At 58.4% G+C, this 17,991-nt stretch overlaps 1 protein-coding gene across 3 annotated transcripts; it reads left to right on the top strand.

Moving 5' to 3' along the window:
- Window positions 1-5,039: 5,039 nt before the first annotated feature.
- TINAGL1 (tubulointerstitial nephritis antigen like 1) lies at window positions 5,040-14,867 on the top strand. 3 transcript variants are annotated; one of them, XM_046661955.1, is made up of 12 exons: window positions 5,040-5,203; window positions 5,731-6,048; window positions 6,986-7,049; window positions 10,664-10,756; window positions 10,973-11,087; window positions 12,200-12,323; window positions 12,409-12,559; window positions 12,692-12,881; window positions 12,989-13,034; window positions 13,295-13,418; window positions 14,190-14,235; window positions 14,341-14,867. In XM_046661955.1, exons 2-12 carry the CDS (start codon window positions 5,739-5,741, stop codon window positions 14,479-14,481), a joined length of 1,404 nt encoding a protein of 467 aa, XP_046517911.1. In that variant the 5' UTR covers window positions 5,040-5,203; window positions 5,731-5,738; the 3' UTR covers window positions 14,482-14,867. The 3 variants fall into 3 exon arrangements, with proteins under 3 accessions (XP_046517911.1, XP_046517909.1, XP_046517910.1); XM_046661953.1 differs by having other exon boundaries at window positions 5,067-5,203; window positions 5,640-6,048; XM_046661954.1 differs by having other exon boundaries at window positions 5,072-5,203; window positions 5,734-6,048.
- The last annotated feature ends 3,124 nt before the right edge of the window (window positions 14,868-17,991 follow it).

Here is a 17,991-nt window from a genome sequence, read left to right as displayed (position 1 = left end):
TGGCCCCCAAATGCCAATGATGCAGAAATATTACCAAAAAGGGAAAGCTGTGTTTCCATTTTTTGCACTCCCTACTTGCACCGACAACTGACAACCGACGACTAAGGGTGAGAGACAACTCAGTCCTTGGACAGTTGTGGCCTCTGCAGGGGCTTGGGCTCCAGGTCCTGCTCTGCCCCTAACAGCTGTGAGACCTCAGGCAAGCCAGAAAGTCTTTCAGAGTCTTGACTTTCCCATCTGTAAATTGCGATAATTGGATTACCGGGGAAACAGCCCATGTTTGGCACATGCTGTGTCTGGCAGGGAACACACTATCAGACAGATTTGCAGGCCAGGGTCATTACAGATTCATGGTCAGCAACCTCAACTGGGCACCCGCACTGCCGGAAATCCCACTGTTTCTCTATCGGGCTGGCTTGTGATAACTGTGTCACCTCTAATCCTTGGTCCTCCTTCCCTTCCTCTTTTCCCCTCTCACGTAGGCTGTAACTTGCTCCCACCCCACTGGGAAAATAGAAGCGGCCAGAGGAGGCAACCTCGCCTTTTCAGGGCTGACGCTACAAACCTGTCTCTTCTCTCTGTCTCGCAGATGATTGTCCCTGCTTCTGTCAAAGGCCAGGTCTGGCTTCCTGTGCTCCGAATTTCCTCCCCTCTTACTTTCTCAAGGACTTTTGCCTGGGTAATCCCCTCTCTCTGGGTCATCAGTTCCTCCCCTCCTACGGGTCACTGCCATCAGCACAGAGACACGGTTCTGTAGCTTCCCTATTTGGACGAAACCCTCCCTGGCCGCTCTCTTCCCTTCCAGCCACTGCCCCATTTCTCTGCTTCCATTTGCACCAACACTTTCTAAAAAGTCGCCTGTGATGTTCTCTCCAGTTCGTTGGCTCCTGTTAACTGTTCCGCCCATTCCAATCCAGCTTCCATCCTCACTCTTCCATTAAGACCGCTCTCATCAAGGTCACCCCAGTGTCCTTGTTGCCAAATCTAGTGGCCACTTCTCCATCCCCCACTTACTCAACCTTTCGGCAGCATCCACAATGGCCAGCTCTTTCTCCTTGAGACACTCTCTTCTGCTGGCTTCCTGGCCCCTCTCTCGCCTGGCTTTCCTCCTCAGCCACTCCTGCTCAGTCTGCTGTACCATTCCCTGCTGACTGCCAAAATTCCACAAGGAGCCTGCCCGGGCTCCGTCCTCCTCCCTCTTTTCCAGTCTGAGCTGCAAAGCAGCATAGGTCCCATGGTACTCTACCAGTCCAGGAAGACCCAGAGACCGCCTGGGTCCTGGGGAAGAGGATGGTGTCTGCCCGTCAGTGGGAGGAGCAGCCCACCAGACTGGAAACCCAGAAGTCTTCCTGGATGTCTCCTCTCTCCCATCCTCCACATCGGATCCTTCAGCAAGTGCTGTCAACTCCAGAGGTGGTCTCAAATAGGTCCGCTTCTCTTGATCTCACGGCCACCAGCCTCGTTCAAGCCTCAGCATCTCTACCCTGTAGTCATCTGTTCTCTGCAGCAGCCAGAGTGGGCGACTGCACATGTGGATCAGATCATTTCACTCCCACACTTAAACGTCTTCAGTGCTCAGAAGGCAGTTTGAGCTCCTTACGATGGAGGATCCTGCACAATGGGCCCCAGCCCACCTCCCAGCCTTGTCTTGCTCCTCTGTCCCCCTCATTCACAGAAGTGTGGCCGCTCTGGGCTTTCTTCTGTTCCTCAAAGAGACCAGCCTGTGCCAGGCCTCAGGGCCTTTGTTTATGCTGACCTGGCTTCCTGAAGCACCTCCCCTGGGCTCTAGGAATGGCTGCCTCCTTCTTATCTTTCCGATTTCAGTTCAAATGCCATTCCCCTCCGAGATCTCCTTGACCACTGCATTTCTTCAGGTTCCTGTGCCATGTGCATATCTTCATAGCACTGCACATTGTGGAATGACTTATTGATATGTTTCTTTGCTTATTTATTTGTGTGTCTTCCCATTAGATTGAAGGCTTCATGACAGCAGGATCTGTGTCTGTCTAGCCCAACCTTGAACACTCAGCACCTAGCACAGAGCCTGGCACATAGTAAATGCTCAACAAATACCCAGTGAATGAATGAGAAAATCAGACAGTGCAGCGTGCCACGGCACAGTCCAACACTCTGCCACGGGGTCCCGAATCGGATCTACCACAAGCTCCAGCATGCTACAGTGGTGCAACATTCTCTCTGTCACATGGCCCTGCAGACAGTGACAATCCAACAGGCCCCAGGCAGCCCCGCATGTCATGACATGGCCCTACATACACAACATTCAGCCTGGCCTGGATCCCAGACTCAGTCCCAGGTATTGTGGCTCCAAGCTCTGGACATGTCCAGCTGACCACAGTGGGCCACAAGGGACCCCAGCCTTAGCTGGAGTGCCACCTGGCACCCAAACATCTGAGCCCCCAAGCCTCAAGTAGTGGGTCCTCGGCCAGGAACCTGGGTCAAGCCGAGCACAATGGGTCTTTGTCTTCCCAGAGGGCCCTGCTCAGCCTCCAGAGGAGAATGGCCCATTCTAAGCATTCGGAGCAGCTGGAGGGTGGGAGGCCTGGACCCCTGGGGAGAAGAGAAAGTCCGGGCCTCTGCTCTGCTGTGTGACTTTAGGCATGTCACTGCCCCTTTCTGGTTTCACCTCCCCTTGTAGAAACAAAAGAGCATCAAAAGGCCTCTAGGGAGCATCCAGGTACAGATGGGAAAGGCCCAGAGAGGGCCAGTGGCTGCCCAGGGTCACAAGGGAGGAAGGACAGTCACTGCCAAGACCCAGGCCGCCTGCCTCCCAGGAGGCTGAAGGGCTTGGAGGGTTAGTCTTGCTGTGTCTCCTCACCTGTTGCTTTGCTCCAGGCCCTTGGACAAGAATGAGGCACAGAGTGAGTCACCAGGAAGGAGAGGGCCATAGAAAAGGAAAGTGAGGTGTCCAGCCCCCCCCAGAGCCCTGCCCTTTTCCTCTCCTTTGGCCAAGGCACCCAGTGAGTCACGAGATTCCACTGGGGCAGACTCAGCACAAGCTCAGTGATGACGAGGGACCCCCAGGCCACGCTCTTGGCTCTGCTCTCTTCCCTGCTCTGTGTTCCTGCCTTCTATGCACAGACAGACCAGCAAGGACAGGCAGACAGCCAAAACCCCCAAACAGACACCTACACAGACACACAGACACCCAGCCAGCCAGGCAGACAGACAGACACCTAGTAGATAGGCGGACACAGACAGGGACAGTCACAGAGCTATACACACAGACACACAAGCCAACAAGTACACAAATGCAGGCAAACAACACTCTGATGGACAGAGAGAACCATGACCCACACAGAGGCAATATCCAGACAGAGTCACAGGCGCAGAGCAGACAGAAAGGTAAACGGAGAGACAAGGGACTCAGACAGACAGACAGACGCTCAACCAGAAACACCCCACAAACACAGCTCCTCAGATACATACACACACACACATAAACGCACACACAACACAGACTCACATGGATGGCCTACAGGGGGTGATTTGGGGCAAAGGACAGGCCAGATGCCCCTGGGCCAGCCCCAGCCCCCAGCCCCCAGCCCCGGAGCCATTCTGCCACGGACGCGTGGAAATGGGCACTCCATGTGCGAGCTCCTCTGAAGGCAGCCTCCGTAGCCCACCTGAGGGTCCGATGCATCCCGATCCTGAGGGGCCGCCTCACCGTGAGATGACTGCACGCTGGGTGTGAAAAGGGCCTTCCCAACCAGGACGGTGCTGAGACCTGTAGTGGGTGACTAAGGTGACTGGGAGGAAAGGAGTGTGACCTCCAGTGTGTTCTTCTGAGCCTCAGTTTCCCATCTAGGCTTTGTCCTACCAGGTCCCTGAAGAGAGCAGGTGGGCCAGCTCCTGGGTGTGTCAGAGCCAATGCAGGGGCCCCAGGACATTACTCCCCCATCTTCCACCCCCTCACCAGGGCAGGATCCCCTTGGTGACTCACTGCCCAGTGCCCCCTGGCAGGGGGTAACCCAGTCACAGATGCCCGTTGTCCTGGTCCCTCCCCTCCCCCAGGAGCTGGCCAGCTGAGGATCCCCCTCGGCTGGGGGAGGGGTGCAGGAGGTCAGAGAGAGGGCAAAGGGAATCCCCACACTTGCTGTGTCCCCTCCCCAGGGGTGCTGTGTGAGGCTCAGGCCTGGGGAGGGGAGGCGTCTGTCCAGGTGTAGTCTCTATCATCCTCCCGGCTGGGAGAATCCTCTGGCCTGGGCCCAACCTGTTGGAATAGAGGGCATTGCGCAATAGGGAGGTAAAAGGTGACGGCAGGCCTGGCGGGACAGAAGCCCCATTGTTTGGGGCCCAGGCCAGCCTGGGCAAAGGAAGGGTTGATGCCTCCAGCAGAAAAGGGGGGCTCTGCAGGGGGCGCCAGCTGGCAGGGCTCTTGCCATTGGGTCCTAGAAGGGGACAGGTGCCAAGCAGGATGCCCCCGGGGTTGGTAGAGGGGGCAGTGCTTGGCAAGGTGCCCAGGTAGCCTGGGGAGGGCAGACCCAAAGAGGGGTCCCCGTGCGGGGAGGCTGGCCCCCACACCACACCCACCCCACCCACTCGGGAGGATGAGCCGACGGGGAGGATAAGGCGTCTCCAGGGTCCTAAACTGTCTTCTCCGGATTCCAATCATTCCTGGGAATGGGGGCGGCTGGGGGCGGCTCCAAGCCCTCCCAGCCTGGGGGGCATTGTGAAGAGGGATGTGCGTGGCTGTTTTTATTACTGAGGGGTCAGAGGCGGGGCTTAGGGACTTTTGCTGCCCACACCCTCGCCATCATTTCCCAATCTTAAGTCTGAAACTCGGAACTCGGCTGTCTCCCCTCTCCCTTTCTCCGCGGGAGACCCTCAGCCCCACGGCGAGGCCCCCTGGGAAGTCCTTACCGGTGTCAGACCACAATCCTTTCTGCTTAGGTTGGAATTCCGCCTAAGGGAACAGCTGCCCTCGGAGACCTAGGAGGACAATCAGGTGCTCCCAGTCCCTCACGCAAGTCCCAGCTTCGGAGCTACGCGACCGCAGGTGCTAACGCGCCGGAGCCCGGCCCTCCCGCAGCCCGGCCGGGGCGGTGCGGCGGGCGGGACGGTACAAAAGGCGGTCCCGCCCCGCGATCCTCACTTGACTTTGAGTGTCCGGCCGGCGGCGGCGCCGGAGCCAGGAGGCGCAGGCGCGCGGGGCAGCCCGGGCCCAGCCCACTCCCCTCACCAGGTAGGGACGCTCCCCTGCTCAGGGGGGAGAGGCGTAGAAAGAAGGAACAGAGAGGAGGAGGGGGGACAAGCAGAGGGACCAAAACGGATGGCAGAGAGGGAGAGTGGAGGGGGGCAGAAGGACACGGAGAGGAACAGGAGAGAGGGCGGCCCTCCACACAGAGTTAAGGACCCTTGTCAGGAGTGGAGGCTGAGGGTGGGGCAGAGGGACCCAGGACAGGAGAGGAGACCTGAGGTCCCAAGTATGGGTGTGGAGTGGGGGCACCAAGAATGCCACAGTCCCCAGTCTGTGATGGTCCCCAGGCAGGTCAGGGAGGGGCGTCATTTCTCGCCCAGTCCCCTTCCCCCTGTAAGCCAGGGCACATAAACTGTGCCTCCTCTGCCTGGGGACGCAGGAATCAGGGTCTCTGACCCTGCTGAACCCTCTTGACTCGCAGCCCCACGAAGCCAAGATCAGTCCCTGGGGTGCCAGGGATTCTCTGCTGCCTACCACCTCTGACCCCTGACCTCTGCCCTCCCTGGGCCCAGCAGGCACCATGTGGCGATGTCCACTGGGGCTGCTGCTGTTGTTGCTGCTGGCTGGCGAGTTGGCCCTGGGTGCCCGGCGGGGTCGTGGGCGCCGGGAGCTAGCACCGGCTCTGCACCTGCGGGGCATCCGGGATGCAGGCGGCCGGTACTGCCAGGAGCAGGACCTGTGCTGCCGCGGCCGTGCCGACGAGTGCGCCCTGCCCTACCTGGGTGTTACCTGTTACTGTGACCTCTTCTGCAACCGCACCGTCTCCGACTGCTGCCCTGACTTCTGGGACTTCTGCCTCGGGGTGCCGCCCCCCTTTCCCCCCGTCCAAGGTGGGCACCACACGGCCAGGAGGGTGGGTCACTTTGTCAGCCCCAAACTCAGCAAGGCTCAGGAGCAAGGCCGATGCAGTGACATTTCCAGGGGAGGCTTTGTAGAATCTGGGAGAGACCCCGCCCCACTCTCTGCACCTCTGGAAAGTCCCTGCTCTGGTCTACCTTGGATCTCTACAGCAAGACTGAGAGAGGAGATCCTTGGTCAGTGGGATTCTAAGCGGGCCCAGGAGAAGGGCAGCCTCCTGCCCTTTCTCCGAGTCCCGTCTCCATTCTGGATATGGAAGGTGCTGGCCCCGCCTGCTGACTCACCCTCAGGCTGATAAAACACGCAGGGGTTGGTCAGGGTCCTCTTAACCATTCCTTTGCCTTTGCCCAGGATTCTCTATCCCTGAGATGGCTGGTCACACCTGGGAGGTGGGTCAAATGTGTTCAGCCCTCACCGCCATGCTTTCCTCTGCGCTTGCCCCTGTTCATTCCGAGAATCACTTGAATTCCTTCCCACAATTCCATGGGGCCATGGGCGTGAGACTGCCTACCTGGGTTGTCATCCCAAAGTGCTGTGTTATCTTTGGGGAGTCACTTACCTTCTCTGGGTCTCAGCTTCCCCATGCCCCACCCACTCCCGATCTCCAAGCCCCAACTCACTTAAATGGCAAAGAATCCAAGGAATGTTGTGGGCTGCCATCCAAGTGAAGCAAGAGGGATCCAAGTTAGAGTCATTGAAGAACTTCCCAAGTAGCAGTTGGGGTGTGACCCTGCAGGAGATGTCTCAAGTTATAGTTTGGCTTCGGTTTCAGTGAGGGCTGGGGTCAGTGTGCGTGTATACGTGCGTGTTTGGGAGAATTTGGGGCACCTGACCTCTGAGGACCTGGCCGTCTCTGCCCGTTATCTCCGGTCTCGGTTCCACTTCTCTTCTGCTCTTCTCTCCCACCAGGATGTGTGCACAGGGGTCGTGTCTATCCAGTCTTGGGAACCTACTGGGACAACTGTAACCGTTGGTGAGTGTTTGGAGCTTGGAGGGGGCTTGTCTTGTGGGCCTTGTAGCCAGTAGACTTGGTTCAGATCCTATCCCTATCACTTACTTGCTGGAGGCAAGACCTTTCCCTTCTATGAGCCTCAGTTTCCTCATCTATAAAATGGGAATTTTCACACTGACCGTGTAAACTTACATAACAACATTCCCCAGGAGCGGTCAACCATGGATACCTGGCCCGAGGTGCAGCCCTGACCTGGTGCAGCCTTTCCTGCCCTTCTTGACTCGGGCTGGGCTGCTGCCCCTCCCCACCTTTCTCTGTGTCATGGGAGAGTCCGAGAAGGGGGCGCCAGGAAGGAAACCTCTGACTGCAGCATCCGCTGCCCTGGACCGGACGAGGGTCAGGGATGGCCGAGCTGGAGGCTGGCCCGCCTGTAGTAGGACCTTCCCTGGAATGTGCCCCCCACACCCCTCCCTGCCAGGAAGCCGAAGGGGTCGGGGTGCCCCCTACTCTGATCTGAGGCCTGAGCTGGGAAGTGGAGAAGGGTTGGGTCAGAAGCCTTGAATGCCCGAATGGAGAGAATGGGGACCCCACGACTCAGAGGAGGAAGCCCCGCACCCACTCCACCCCGTGCCCTCCTTGCCTGGGACTGAGAGGCCCCGGGGAGGACGGATTGTTTTGGAATGCATTACGCACAAGCTGTTTCCATTGCCTCGCTGGCCTGAGGGGTGCCTGGGTCACAGGGAGAGTGAGGACTCATGCGTTTCAGCGTGTGTCTGGTGAGGGAATGTGTGTGCGGGTGTGTGGCGTGAGTGCGTGTATGTTCAGGAAGATGGATGTGGTTCTGCCGGCCCTGACAGGATGCCTCTGGACTCCGAGGGGTTAACTCCTTCCCCCTCCGGTCCCTGGGGCTCAGCCACCCAGGCCCCTTCTGGAATGCTGGGACCTGCAGCCACCAGCCCTGTCCAGACCTGCTTGGGCAGCCCTGGGGACATAGGGGGAGGTGGCAGGAAAGGACTGACCTCCCCCTCCAGGCCAGCTCTGGGCAACTGTGTTCCCTGCAGTGCCCCACACCTGAGTGAGGGTGGGGGGCAGTGTCTGTGGACCTTCCAGGCTGTGTGAGCCCTCCAAAGTTGTTTGGAGAGCCAGATGGGGAAGGGAAGGACATGGGGAGCCCCCCTCCCCCATAGTCTCCTGGGGCTGGAGAGCCCAGCCATACAAGGTTCCCCTTGAGCCTCCTTAAAAGGCAACATGGGAGGCGGGAGCCTTGGGCAGGCTTGGAACGACACAGTTTAGCATCTTGTAATAGCAGAGTTATGAGCTTGTAAAAGCAGCGTAGAATTCAACTGTTGAGATGACACCTACTTATTAAAGGCGTACTATGTGCCAGGCACTGTGCTGCGTCAAGGAGATTCAGCCAGAATGCACCAGACAGTCCCCTCCTTGCACTGGGGCTTCCAGTCTAATGGTGAAGGACCACGCACGCAGATAAACATGTCATTACCACCTGTTAGACGTGTGACGGGAGAAAACAGAAGAACGGTGTCCCAGTTTAGAGGCGGGTGAGGGTGAGGGAAGGCCCCTCGGGAAGAGACATTTATGCTGATACCAGGGAGATGGATGGACTAGGGGACAAGTGGCCCAGGCTGGGAAGTGGGCCCCAGCTCACTTCAGCTGGAGCTGCGAAATGGGGAGAGAGGTCCCGAGGAGGTGCAGGGCCCATCCCATGGGTCTCAAAAGCTGTGCAGAGGACTTTGTATTCTGTTCTGAGTGTCATGGGAAGCCACTCAGTGAGCACACAGTCTGACTCGCATTCTTCAGAGATGTCTCTGGCTTCAGAGGAGGTAGGGAATGGATTGTGGGGGTGCTGTGGGGATCTCGAAGAGGCAGGGAGCCTGGTTAGGAAGCCATCGCCAGGGTGAGGCGAGAGGTGACACGGGACCGGAGTAGGGGGTGGCAGTGCAGGGGTGGGAGAAAGATGGATTCAGAGCCTCCTGTGATGTGTGTCCCAGGACCTGCTGATGGCATTGGGGGCGGGGGGTGAGGCTCTGGCTTGAACAGCTGGGCGGTGCCATTTTCTGAGTGGAGGGTGGAGGGGGAGCAGGCCTGGGGGGGCAGTTTTGGCTATTTTCAGTTTCAGATGCCTTTTGCACACTCAGAGAGTGTCAGGAGGCCAGTTGGACATGAGTGAAACTCAAGAGGGGGGGTCGGGGTTCCTGTCATGAGAACAATAATAGTAGATAACAGTTCTTGAGCACTTAAGATGGGCCAGGCCCTGTGCTAAATATTTTACAAGCCTGCTATTTAATTCCTGGAAGGTAGTACTATTATCGTCCTCATTTTACAGCCAAGAACATCGAGGGAGAGAGAGTTTAAATAACTTACCCGAGGACACATGACCGGTCAGCTAAGATCAGAACCTAGGATTTGCATTTCAGAACCCGTGGTTTTAGTCACTTCTGTATATTGCCTCCATTCATTCAGTCATTCAACAAACATTTATTGGGTGACTGCTATATCCTAGGTTTTGTTTTCTAGGCACTAAAGATACCAAACAATACTGGACCTCAAGGACCTCAGAGTGTATGAGGAAACAGTTATAAGCACTATAAATAACTAAATATATACTATGTCAGATAGCGATGACATGCTAAGGAGAAAAATAAAACAGGGAAGCAGGCTAGAAAGGGTGGAAGATGTTGAACTTTAAGATGGGGTGGCCAGGGCAGGCCTCCCTGAGAAGGTAACATTGGAATAAGGACTTGCAAGATGTGAGAGTGAGCCGTGGGGATGATGGAGGAGGAGCCGCTCAAAGGCCCTGAGGCAGGAGCACGGCTGGTGTGAACAGTCAGGGGGCCAGCCTGGCTGGGGCCACAGGAACCAGGACAAGGAGAGGGTCAGAGAGGGAACAAGAGGACAGATCATGCAGGGCCTTGGCAGCACGGAAAGGACTTGGCTCTTATCCTGCGACATGCGGCCAGTGGAGGGTTCTGGGCGGAGGAAGGACATGCTATGACTCGGGTTTAGCAGGGTCACTCTGGCAGCGGTGTTAATAATGTACTGGCAGAGGGTACAGGGCAGAGGCGGGGGGACAGTGAGGAGGCAGCAGCGTAACCCAGGTGAAGGGTGAGTGGACCACGGTGGCTGCAGGAAGGAATGAGACGTGGTTTGGATTCTGGGTGTGTTTTTAAGGGAGAGCCAAGAGGATCTGCCGATGAATTGGATCGGCACGTGGGAGAAAGTGTCCAGGGTGACTCCCAGGTTTTTGGCCTGAGCTCCAGCAAGGATGGAGTGGCCATTTTCTGAAGACTCGGGGAGGATCAGGCATGGGAGGAGGGAGTCAGGAATGCGGGTTGGGATGTGTCCAGTCTGACCTGTTGGTAGATACCCCCGTGGTGAAGACGAGTGGCAGCAACATTCTTGAATCTGGAGTCTGGGGAGAGATCAGGCAGCAGATACAAACTTGAGAATCGTGAACGTGAAGTTGACATTTAAAGCCACCAGGCCACAGGGGATCCGCTAGGGGTCTTCCCATGGACGCTGGTGCAGAATCCGGGGCTCCTGTTGGCCTCTGAGGCCTCCTCCCTTCGCAGGGTGCCAGCCCGCACTCACCTCTTCCTTCTCTCCTGTTGTCCCAGCACGTGCCAGGAGAAAGGGCAGTGGGAGTGTGACCAGGAGCCATGCCTGGTGGACCAAGACATGATCAACGCCATCAACCAGGGCAACTACGGGTGAGAGGCCCTGGCGATGCCCCCGGTGGGCACGCATGCACGAGCATGTACCGCACGCATACGTTCCGCCCGAGATGCATGCCCTGCCAGGCACACCCACACTCCCATCTTATTCATCTGTACACTTAGCCAATATGTGTCTCTTCCACCCACATGCGTGTACCTCCAGGACCCCCAACCTTGGCAGGTCTGTGACTTCCATCCCCTCTCTTTCAGTTGGAGGGCTGGGAACCACAGTGCCTTCTGGGGCATGACCCTGGATGAGGGTATTCGCTACCGCCTGGGCACCATCCGCCCCTCTTCCTCCGTCACCAGCATGAATGAGATTCACGTAAGTCCATCCTTGCCCACAATCCTGCCATCTCCCCATGGCCTAGGACCCCAGGGCCCCTGCACTCTGTGCCCTGTTCCTCCAAGGGCCTAGGCCTATCTCCCACCAAAAGGCTGTGTGCCGCTGAGCAAGTCACTCCCCTTCTCTGGGCCTTTAGTTCCTGCCTATAAAAAAATGTGCTGCATTGGAAGAACTGATGCTCAGCTTCTGAGATTTGTGGTCCCAGCATCAGTCCCTCCCTGGCCTCCCCAGCCTGGGAAAAATGCTGTTGGTCCCAGTATGGCTGGGTCAGGGCCCAAGGGGCCAGGAGGTCACTTTGGTATTTTGAGAAGGAGGGACAGATACTCCTCCAGCTCTGGCCAGAGAGCAGCAATTCTCGGAAACAAACGCCGACTCAGTGGAACTGAGGGAGGAGGGGGCTTCTTCCTTCCCACCAGGGGGACCCTCTAGGAGGAGAAATGAAACCAGACCCAGAACAGTCAAAGGGTAAAGAAGGGACGCTTCAGTGGGACAGGGCTGGGGCACATGCTGGAGGCTCCATCCATCAGTGGTGGGCAAGGAGGAGGCAGCTGCTGGCCGGAGTGGCCCTCCCTGCAGAGGGACTTCAGCTGAAGGCTGGGGTGACCAGACCCTGCCCCTGCCCTTACTCCCCTGGGCCTCTGCTATTTTCTGCCTCCTGCTGTTTACCTTGGCAGCCTGCCTGGTCACGAGACCTTTCTGCTTCTTCCCTCCCCTGCCCTTTGGGGCCTGAAGCCCAAGGTCCTGGTGGGAAGAAGGATGAGGCAGATCAGAAGCCGCAAAGCAGGAATGAGGCACAAGTTGAGGCTGGAAAGCGGGGTGACCTTGGCCTGGCCACTTCCCTGTTCCTGGCCTCCGTTGTCCCATCTTTAAAACTAGTCACCCCCTACCTGACACTAGAGAGGCACTAAATGGTGCCTGGATCTTCCACTTGAGTCAGCGTGGAGGCTGCTGGAATCTCTCAGCAAGAGGGCTCAGGATCAGGAGGGCTGCAGGAGGCCCTGGACTCTTGGTAGCCCTCCCATGCCACCAGGCTCCTGAGGGTCAGGTCGGGTCAGAGGCAGGAGGCAGACAGAATGACCTTTGCTTTGCAGACGGTGCTGGGCCCAGGGGAGGTGCTACCCACAGCCTTCGAGGCCTCTGAGAAGTGGCCCAACCTGATTCATGAGCCTCTAGACCAGGGCAACTGTGCGGGCTCCTGGGCATTCTCCACTGCAGGTCTGTCCAAGGTCGGGGGCTGGCGTGGTGGGAAAGGGGCACCAAGGCCTGAGCCCCCTGATGGCTCCTCTGCCTCCCCCACCAGCCGTGGCATCGGATCGCGTCTCAATCCATTCTCTGGGGCACATGACACCCGTCCTGTCACCCCAGAACCTGCTGTCTTGTGACACGCACAACCAGCAGGGCTGCCGCGGCGGGCATCTTGATGGCGCCTGGTGGTTCCTGCGACGTAGAGGGTGAGCAGCAGGGGGCAGTGGGCAGGGTACGAGGGCACGAAGCGGGGCTCTTAGGAAGCATCCTGCAGGCCAGGCCCGGGCGGGGCCGCACCGTGCTCACTCTGCTGTCGCTCCCTCCTGCTGCCCCACCAGGGTTGTGTCTGACCACTGCTACCCCTTCTCCGGTCGTGAGCGGGATGAGGCTGGCCCCGCCCCCCGCTGCATGATGCACAGTCGGGCCATGGGTCGGGGCAAGCGCCAGGCCACTGCCCACTGTCCCAATAGCCGTGTCCACACCAATGACATCTACCAGGTCACTCCTGCCTACCGCCTCGGCTCCAGTGTAAGTCTGCGCTTGGGTGGGGGGCAGAGGGCGGAGAGCTGGGAGGTTAGCCTCAGGCTGGAGCCTCCCCCATGATGAATCCTCTCCTCCCCACCGCCTCCCTCCAGGAGAAGGAGATCATGAAGGAGCTGATGGAGAACGGCCCTGTCCAAGGTAAATGCCCCTCCTCCTGCCCCCTGGTTCCAGAAGCTCGTGCCTGCTTGAGACTGGGCACAGCAGCACAAGCAATCTGTATGGCATTGAGCAGCAGGTCCCCTGGGGCCGGGAGTGGGGGATCTTGTCCCCTTCTCTCGAGCAGCACCGGAGGAGGCACTTCGAGTCTTGCTCCCGAGAGAGGATGAGTGCCCTGGGGCCTGGGCATGGGTGCCCGTGCTAACGGGCGGAGCCAGCCCCACTCTGACCTCTGCCCACAGCCCTCATGGAGGTGCACGAGGACTTCTTCCTGTACCAGGGCGGCGTCTACAGCCACACGCCAGTGAGCCATGGGAGGCCGGAACGCTACCGCCGGCATGGGACCCACTCGGTCAAGATCACAGGGTGAGGGGCTTGGTGGGCAGAGGGGGCTGAGGGCTCTGAGCCTTGAGTCCTCACCATCTCTCCGCAAAGGCCCATTTCAAAGAGGAGGAAGCCACCCCGAGACTCAAAAAGAGGACGGACTCGTCCTGGGTCGTACCGAGAGTTGGGGGCCTTTAAGGTGTTCTAGGAAGTGTTCTTTCCTTACACACTGGGATAAAATGAGCCCCAGTGAAAGAGACACAAGGATTCAAGAACTGCAAGACCTCCCCCCATCTCGGCACCTGTCGGGACTCTGCCTGACTCACTCCCCCAGCCCTGTTTCCCCACCTGATATAAGGGGAGATGCTAGAGTCACCGATTCCAATTGTCCAACCAATGAAAGGTACTTTGCAGTGGGAGTTTGGGGTTTTAAGATACCCACGTTCTCTGAGTCTCTTCCTTCTGGTCCCTAGCACCCCAAGTGAGGAGGGAGGGCAGGCAAATGTGTGAGTCCCCACAGAACTGATCCCCAGGGTGTGGGTCCCTGGAGGGTGGAGTCCCAGGGTCCCTCCTTTTCTGCCTGGCCCCTCCAGCTGTCCCTTTGGTGCCTTCCCCCACCCTGGGCGCATACACAGACTTAGAGACATGCAGACTGCGGGAGGTGCAGAGAGGGACGGAGACCCATCCAAGTCCTAAGGGTGTACCCACTGTCGCCAAAGGCAACAGGGGCCTGGATAGGGAAGGCCCCAGGGGGGTTGAGCCCCTGAGAGCTGGTGGAGTCAGCGTCCTTCCCCTCCCGACTCCGCCCCGCAGGTGGGGAGAGGAGACGCTGCCAGATGGAAGGACGCTCAAATACTGGGTGAGTCCCTCCGCCGCGTGCCGGCCGCGCTGTCGCCGGCCCCGACCTTCCCCTCCTCCTCCCTTTACTCCCAGTCCCCTTCTCACGACCCCTCCTCATTCCCAGACGGCCGCCAACTCCTGGGGCCCAGCCTGGGGCGAGAGGGGCCACTTCCGCATCGTGCGTGGTGCCAACGAGTGCGACATCGAGAGCTTCGTGCTGGGCGTCTGGGGCCGCGTGGGCATGGAGGACATGGGGCACCACTGAGGCCGCGGTCACCACGCCGGGCCTGCAGACAGAAGAGCCCCGGTGGGGCGGCGCCCCCCGCCCCGCGCGCCCGCCGGAGCTGGGGGCGCAGCGGGCGCCACGGGTCTAATCCGCCGCGGGTTCCGCTGACGCAGCGCCCCGCCTGGAGCCCCGGGCAGGCGAGGGTGGCGGAGCCCCCGGACCTCCCAGCGGGGACGGGGCAGGGCCTGGCTGGGAGGAGCCGGCCTGCAGATCCCAGGCCCCTGGCACCCCCGCGCAAGACCACCGAAGCCAGGACACCCCCAAGTCTCCAGCCCCACCTCCCTACCCCTGTACTCTTATTCTTCAAAGATATTTATTTTTCTTTTCACTGTTTTAAAATAAAAACGAAGTATTGATAACTATCACACCTTGGGACCTCTGGGAGTGGAAAGCCATCCCAGTTGGGGTGGTGTGTGGTTAGACAGCAGAAAGGACTGCCTGAGGCCTTGCGGGTTGGCAGGGGTGGGTGGACTAGGAATCTTAGCCTCCATTCAGCCTGTCAGTGGCCCTGGGCACTGACCCACTTGGAGGAGGAGCATGGATGGCATAGCCTTTGGCTCCCAGGGAGATGTGGGCTGTGGGAACCACCTTTCAGACGCTGAGTCAGCGCCGCCTGAGGGGGTAGCCCAACCCACCAATCGGCAGAACTGGCGCCAGTGCCCAGCAGGCAAGGGGGGCACAGCCCCACAGAAGCTGGAGCCCCTGTCTCCGCAGATCAGCCTCTCCAAGCCACCCAGGCGAAGGGGTCCCCCCTCTCCTTCCGCTGACCCTGGGCTGGGCTGGGCCTGCCTCTCCGAGCCCTCTCTCTACCCCGCCTCCCCAGCCTCTCAGTGCCAGCAAAATAACCCCAGGCCTCAGTCTAGCTTTCAAGGCCATCAGAACCTACCCCGTGAGCCTCCTCACCAGCTTCTTCACCCAGTGCCCAGGCAACTGCAGAGTCCTCACTGCTCCGCCATGCCAGTACTCATGCGGACCATCGGACATTTGCATATGCTGTTACCCTAGTCCCTGTGTCCTTCCGTTCCACCCACCCCTTGTCCCACTGCTATTTCAAAGCTAACTCCAGGATTCCTTCACTCACACAGTACCTGTGGAGGGCTGCTGATGCGCCAGGGGCTGGGCAAGGGACCCGTGCTTCTCCAAAGCACCCCAGCCCCACCCAGCACGGCGCAGACAGGCCCTCCCTGAGCTCATCTGCACCCTGCCCTTCCACCCAGTGTTTCACTCATCTGGGCGTCTACCTACCTCCTCTGTAGGACATCCCTTGAGGGCAAGTTCTGGGTCTGGTTCATTAGTGGGTCCTAGTACCCACACCTGTGCCCTGATAGAAGGTGGCATTACAGTTGTGGGATGGTTGAGTGAATGTGACCTGTCTTCCTCTTCCCCTTCCCTCCTAAGACTCGGCCCCAGCCCATCCCTCTAGGAACAGATGTCACCATGGTGTCCCTTCCTTTCAAAAGCCCAGGGAGGGTGTGTGGGGAGGGCTCCCACGGCAGGAATCCTCCTCACCCCCACCCCCGGCTGACTGGAAGGCAGGGGTAGCCTGAGTCACGGAGGGGAGCGGCTCAGAGGTCCTTCCTCCCTGGCGGGCAGCCCCTCAAGGACAGCCGTGTCCCCCGGGCCACTGGGGCATCACCTGAAAGGAATGCGGGGGCTCGATAAGCGACCGCCTTTGTCTCATTTCCTGTTTGCCAGGACGTCCCGAGCCGGCTCCCTCGGAAGGCCCGCCCGTCCCCAAGAGCCAAGGCTGGCCGGGGGCCCTGGGGACAACGACGGGCCTGGAGCCCCGAGCAGGGGCCGTGGGGGCTGCCCGCTCGCCACCCCCTCCGGGGCCTTCGCCGGCCGCTGGGACGTGCCCTGCTGCTCCCACCCCACTGGAAAAACCCAGTCCAGGGGCTGGGCGGGCGCGGCTGGAATTTTCTACAAGGACCTTTGACGGAAGCAATGGGGGGTGGGGAAGGGAGGGGAACAGGGGTGCGGCCAGCCGCCAGGCCCTTCCTTAGCCCTGTTCCCGGGCCAGGGAGCCCCAGGCCCGCCTGGGCCCGCCCTGGAGTGGGAAAGGGTGCGGGTGGGGCTGGGAAGGGCTTAGCTGGTCCCTCAGTAACCTCCATCACTGCTCCTGGTTCTCTGATGCTGGTAACAGACGTGTTGTTATAAAGAGGGAGGCAGACCTCGAGGGCCCCCCACCAGATTACTGCCCTTGAGTCTGGCACCCCAGCCCCTTGCTGTGTGTTCTGAGGCTATTCCCTCCCTCTCTCTGGGCCAAGGGCCAGGGTCCTTAGATAATACTGGGTTTGAACCCCTGCTGTGTTTGTTCCACACAGACTCCAGAATCCTGACCTCTCAGAGCCTCTGTTTTTCTATCTTTGACGGGGATAATAGTACTCTCCTCCTAGAGTTGTTGGGAGGATTAAGTGAGACAAAGCATGCTAAGCATTTAGCACCATGCTTAGAACTTATTAAGGGCTCAGTAAATGGGGAGAGCTATAATCATTTTAAGTGGATTGCATTTGATGATGTCAAGGCTTTGCTGAGCTAAACATTCACTGAGTGCTTAACCACAGCTTTCTGCCAGAGCATTTTTCTGAGTGCTTTACATATATTATCTCACTTAATACTAAAAGCAAATCCCTATTCCCTTTTGCAAATAAGGAACAGAAGCATAGAAGAGTATGAAGATTGGTTGAGGCAGAATTCAAACCCAGGTGGTCAGAATCCCCGTACTCATCAGCTCTGTACTAATAGTAGTGGTTGATTGATAGTGATAGTCCAATGTCCCTTCCCTGTTTAGCAAACTCCTACTCATCCCTCAAAACCCAGCTCAGATGTCCCTTCTCTGGAAAGCCTTTCCTGGCACCCATCCAGAAGATGGGCCTCCAGGGACCCCAGCATACATCCCTGGCACAGAGGGAGTACCTGTTGACAATTTTTCCTTCCACAAATGGATAGGGCAGGAATTTTTTTCTTAGCCCTATCCTTTCCTCTCCACCAAATACTCTGCTTGGGTCTTCATTCTGGTCTCCTGTGGGGCTCTGCAGGGGTCCCAAGGCACCTGATTCCAGTTTCCCAGGAGCTGCTGAGTTACATTACTTCACAAGGGCTAATGCCTCACATCTTCCTGGTGTCTTGCCAAACCCCCATCCTTCCCTGGTGCCCATTAAGGGAAAGGAATTCATGCCCACTGAGCCTGCAGTGGGCCAGGCCTTAAGCTGAGCGCTTCACACACTTTAGCTCATTTTATCCCACGCACATCCTTGTGAGACCGTATATCTATAGAAACCAATGCCAACCAGCGAGGTGACTCTCAGAATCTAAGGGAGGGGTGAACTTCCAGACTGTGGGCAGGGCTAGTGGGCCCAGGCACAGCTGGAACCAGGGACCCAAATCCTGCCAGGACTGCTGACTCTCTCTCTCTCCTGCCTTTCTTTCCACAGACTAACTCTGCCATGAGGAAGGACACGTGGCCGATGACAACTCCTGAGCTTCTCA

The sequence above is a fragment of the Equus quagga genome, chromosome 5 (genome assembly GCF_021613505.1).
Source record: "Equus quagga isolate Etosha38 chromosome 5, UCLA_HA_Equagga_1.0, whole genome shotgun sequence".
Classification (NCBI taxonomy): domain Eukaryota; kingdom Metazoa; phylum Chordata; class Mammalia; order Perissodactyla; family Equidae; genus Equus; species Equus quagga.
The sequence above is the reverse complement of the archived record's forward strand: the minus strand, read 5'-3'. Positions and strand labels throughout refer to the sequence as shown.